Source organism: Oncorhynchus kisutch, linkage group LG25 (genome assembly GCF_002021735.2).
Source record: "Oncorhynchus kisutch isolate 150728-3 linkage group LG25, Okis_V2, whole genome shotgun sequence".
Classification (NCBI taxonomy): Eukaryota; Metazoa; Chordata; class Actinopteri; order Salmoniformes; family Salmonidae; genus Oncorhynchus; species Oncorhynchus kisutch.
Window position 1 is genome coordinate 12,292,918 of NC_034198.2, and position 4,803 is coordinate 12,297,720.

General features: G+C 44.6%; 1 protein-coding gene across 2 annotated transcripts in view; it reads left to right on the forward strand.

Annotated features, from left to right (window-relative positions):
• Window positions 1-4,623, forward strand: part of heatr1 (HEAT repeat containing 1) — a 23,361-nt gene extending 18,738 nt beyond the window's left edge. The window contains exons 40-43 of one of the 2 annotated variants that reach the window (XM_020460380.2): window positions 908-1,062; window positions 1,239-1,397; window positions 1,620-1,728; window positions 4,014-4,623. In XM_020460380.2, coding sequence (XP_020315969.1) covers window positions 908-1,062; window positions 1,239-1,397; window positions 1,620-1,728; window positions 4,014-4,102 — 512 coding nt within the window. In that variant the 3' untranslated portion in view covers window positions 4,103-4,623. The remainder of the gene's footprint in view (window positions 1-907; window positions 1,063-1,238; window positions 1,398-1,619; window positions 1,729-4,013) is intronic. The other variant, XM_020460381.2, reaches the window with a different exon arrangement.
• Window positions 4,624-4,803: the final 180 nt, after the last annotated feature.

A 4,803-nucleotide genomic window follows, 5' to 3' on the forward strand; every position in this document is an offset into this window, starting at 1 on the left:
ACATCCGGGGCGTTCTTGTAGAGCTTATATGGTACTCCATTAGGCCCAGGAGCCGAGGCCGCTCTTGCTCTTCGGACAACGTTCTCTACTTCCCTCCATTTTGGAGGGTCAATGTCCAGATTGAATTCTGGTGGTTGAATAGGTGGGATGTCATGTGGGATGATTATCTGCTCATGCCTTTTCATGTCTGGTGTGGTCTTATGTCTTCCATTTCCTAATAATTGCTCCCACAGTTGATTTCTTCAAACCAAGCTACTTACCTATTGCAGATTCAGTCTTCCCAGCCTGGTGCAGGTCTACAATTTTGTTTCTGGTGTCCTTTGACAGCTCTTTGGTCTTGGCCATAGTGGAGTTTGGAGTGTGACTGTTTGAGGTTGTGGACAGGTGTCTTTTATACTGATAAGTTCAAACAGGTCTTACATACTTTTATACTGATAAGTTCAAATAGAAGTTACAGGTCTGTGAGAGCCAGAAATCTTGCTTGTTTGTAGGTGACCAAATACTTATTTTCCACCATAATTTGCAAATAAATGTATCAAAAATCCTACAATGTGATTTTCTGGATTTTTTTTCCCTCATTTCGCCTGTCATAGTTGAAGTGTACCTATGATGACAATTACAGGCCTCTCATCTTTTTAAGTGGGAGAACTTGCACAATTGGTGGCTGACTAAATACTTTTTTGCCTCACTGTATATGTCATACTGTTTATGAATCTATGATGAAGGGTCTGGATTAGTTTGTCTTTGCTGGACAACAAAGCTCGTATTTGATGGGGATTTCTGGTTCACTGCCCATTTCTGGTTCACTGTTGGTTTTGAGTCACGTGACTGATTAACGCAAGGCACTCCGGGAAGTTTTTGAAAGTCTTTTGCTTATTTTTCCTCTTTTAATCCATTCCTCATTCAGATGAAGCATTCTTTGACACAGAGGACAACATTGAGAAGCGTTGCCTGCTGCTGGAGTACATACTGGACTGCCTCCATAAGATCTGCCTGTACGACACGCAGCGCTTCGTCAGCAAGGAGAGAGCCGACTCCCTCATGACCCCTCTGGTCGATCAGGTCAGCCTCACCCCTCTCTCACATCACTATAACAAAGGATTCATCCACAAAAATGGTAAGCTTTACAACTGAGGGACTTCCTCATATGGATGCCGTACGCCTCTTCCTTATGCCCTATTCTATTCTTGTGGTCCCCTATAGCAGTGGTGTATAAATATCTGCCTGTCTGTGTGTAGTTGGAGAACACCCTGGGTGGAGAGGAGGTTTACCAGACCAGAGTCACCAAGCACCTGGTGCCGTGCGTGGGCCAGTTCTGCGTTGCCGTGGGTGACGACACTCTGTGGAAGACCCTCAACTACCAGATCCTGCTGAAGACGCGACACAGCTCTTCCAAGGTGAGACGTCTGAGAAGTGCGAAGAAGTTGGATTGGATTCCCAACCTAGTACCAATAGACATGTGATTAAAGTCATCATTAAGACCAAAGTTAGCTGGTGTGTTAGTGCTGGGTCAGCACAAAAACCCTGCCCACCTGCAGCTCTCCAGGACCACGAGTGATCATCCAGTAACTTAAATAAAGGCCTGTCGTTCTTTCCCCCCCCCCCCCCCCCCCAATCAGGTGCGTTTCTCTGCCCTGCTGATGCTGCTGGAACTGGCTTCTAAGCTGAGGGAGAACTACATGGTCCTGCTACCAGAGACCATTCCCTTCCTGGCTGAACTCATGGAGGGTAGGTTCACTGTCTCATCACTTTTCCTTTTTTTTCCCACACTTTTCTCTTTCTGCAGCTATAATGTTTCTGTAATGTTAGCATATTTCATACACGTCTGTCTGTCCCCCCCCCCCCCTCTGTGTAGCAGAGTACATTCAATTTAAGCATATCTGGAAACTTCTTCGAATAAGCATAATTTATTATATTCTGTCATTTTGAAAGTGAACCGTTCCTTGGCATATTATTTTCTGCGATGCTTTTAAATAAATGGTTTGGCAGTATGCAGACATCCCTCAACCCTGTGCCTAGGGTAGTTGAAGACAGTAGGAAAATAGCAGGGTGGTGTAATGGTAGCTACAGTGCCTTCAGAAAGTATGTATGCCCCTTAATCCACATTTTGTTGTTTGAGCCTGTATTCAAAATTGATTCAATTGGCCCAGCGTCGGCCCGGGTTAGGGGAGGGTTTGGCCGGCCAGGATGTCCTTGTCCCATCGCGCTCTAGCGACTCCTGTGGTGGGCCGGGCGCATGCACTCTGACACGGTCACCATGCACGGCGTTTCCTCCAGCACATTGGTGCGGCTGGCTTCCGGGTTATGCGAGCATTGTGTCAAGACGTAGTGTGGCTTGGCTGGGTTGTGTTTCAGAGGACGCACTGCTCTCAGCCTCTGCCTAGTCGGTACGGGAGTTGCAGCGATGGGATAAGACTGTAACTACCAATTGGATACCACAAAATTGGGGAGAAAGGGGGGTAAAAAATATAAATCAAATGGGAAGAAACACACACTTGTCAATGTAAGGTCCCACAGTTGACAGTGCATGTCAGAGCAGAAACTATGTCATGAAGTCAAAGGAACTGTCTGTAGATCTCTGAGATACAATTGTAAGGAGGCATCTATCTGGGGAAGGGTATAAAACTATTTATAAAGTGTTGAGAGCACAATGGTTTCCATTATTGGGAAATTGAAAAAATGTGGCACTTCCCAGACTCTGCGTAGAGCTGGCCGTCTGATCAAACTGAGCAACCGGGCAAGAAGGACCTTGGTCATGGAGATGACCAAGAACCCAATGATTATTCTGACAGAACTACAGAGTTCCTTGGCTGAGATAAGAACTTGCCAGAAAGACAACGGTCTTACAGCACTTCACCAATCTGGGCTTTGTTGGAGAGTGGCCAGACTGAAGCCACTCTTAAGATAAAGGCACATGACGGTACCCCTCCAGTTTGCAAAACGGTACATAAAAGACTGAGCATAAGGCAGAAGATTCTGTGGTCTGATGAGACAAAAATGCGCTATGTTTGGAGAAAACCAGGCACAGCTGATCACCCGTCTAACACCATCTCCACCGTGAAGCATGGTGGTGGCAGCATCATGCTATGGGGATGCTTTTCATCAGCAGGGACTGGGAGACTGGTAAGGATGGAGGGGAACAATGAATGGAGCCAAATACAGGCAAATCTTTGAGAACCTGCATAGATTTGCATAGATTTATGTTCCGACAGGACAATGACCCCAAGCATACAGCCAAAGCAATGTTGGAATGGCTTCAGAATAACAATGTGAAACTCCTTGTGGTCCAGCCAAAGCCCAGAAAATCAGTGGAAAGACCTGGGGAGTGGCGGTGAAGAGCAATCTTCATCTAATTTAACAGAACTTTTGAAAATGTGCAAGGGAGAAAGTCCCCAAATCCAGATGTGCAAAGCTGATACAGACATAGCCAAGATGACTCAAAGCTGTAATCGAGACCAAAGGTATCGGGTGTGTGAATACTTGGACGGCAGGTAGCCTAGCGGTTCAGAGTGTTGGGCCAGTAACCGACAAGCCGCTGGTTTGAATCCCCGAGCAGACAAGGTGAAAATCTGTTGTTCTGCCCTTGAGCACAGCAGTTAACTCCCAACAACAACTGCTTTCTGGGTGCCGATGATGTGGGCGTCGATTAAGGCATTTCTCTTGAGAGGTTGGGTTAAATGCGGAACACACATTTTGTTGAATGCTTTCAGTTGTGCAACTGACTAGGTGTATCCCCTTTCCCTAACTTATGTAAATGAGATTTCTGTATTTAATATTCAATTAATCTGCAAACATCACCTTGAGATGGGAGTATTGTGTGTAGATGGATGAGAAACAATTAAACTATTTTTAATTCAGGCTGTAACACAACAAAAATGTGGAATAAATTAAGGGGTATGAATCCTTTCTGAAGGCACTGTAAATATCAACGTGTTTAGGGTAGTTGGCAAACTTGGTTGATGGCCACCATTTTGTGACTTCCCTGCTTACGTGTGTGTGTGTGTCCGTTACAGACGAATGCGAGGAGGTGGAGCATCAAGTACAGAAGGTGATCCATGAGATGGAGACCATCTTGGGAGAGCCTCTTCAGAGTTACTTCTAACCTGTGTCCCACTTCCACCCTCTTCGCCACCATATAAGGTCCCAGATCGACCCGTAGCCCACTTACGTCCCCCTATAAGAAGGCTGAGCCTCAGCCCCTCTCCCCCAGCTTAGACATGAACTGTTTCCCAGAACCGTGCAACAATCAACATAAAGATGGGAGACACTGGAGGTTAACCTTTGTTTGCATGTACCTCTTGTCACTGGATACCTGGTACATATAGGATGGATCTCTAGCAGTAAGAGATTAAATGATCTGCCCAAAATGTACCCTGTGGGAATTCAAAAATGTATTCATTTTGTTAGGCTATTGCTGTTGTCTTTTCCCTTTTTTGGGGGGGAGGTGTTGTGAAAAACTTATGGGAACTTTTTAAGTCTTGGTTTTGTTACATTGTCATACAATGTAATATGTACATTTGATATAATACATTTGTAAACTAACTCTTCATTGTAATACATTTGAATAAAGGCTTTTGAAAGCTTATCCAGCACTACTTACTGCTGAATATGAAGGAACCTGAATCTGTCATGAGTCACTTTTTATGGAACATTTTCATTATGTATAGCACCAGTAAAATTGTATTTGAATTGTCCCTATTGAAAACACCTTAATAGACATGACTCAAAATTATTATGAATTCCACTGCTGCCCATGACACAAGATTATTTAACTTTTATTGTTATGGATGTCACTAAATATAA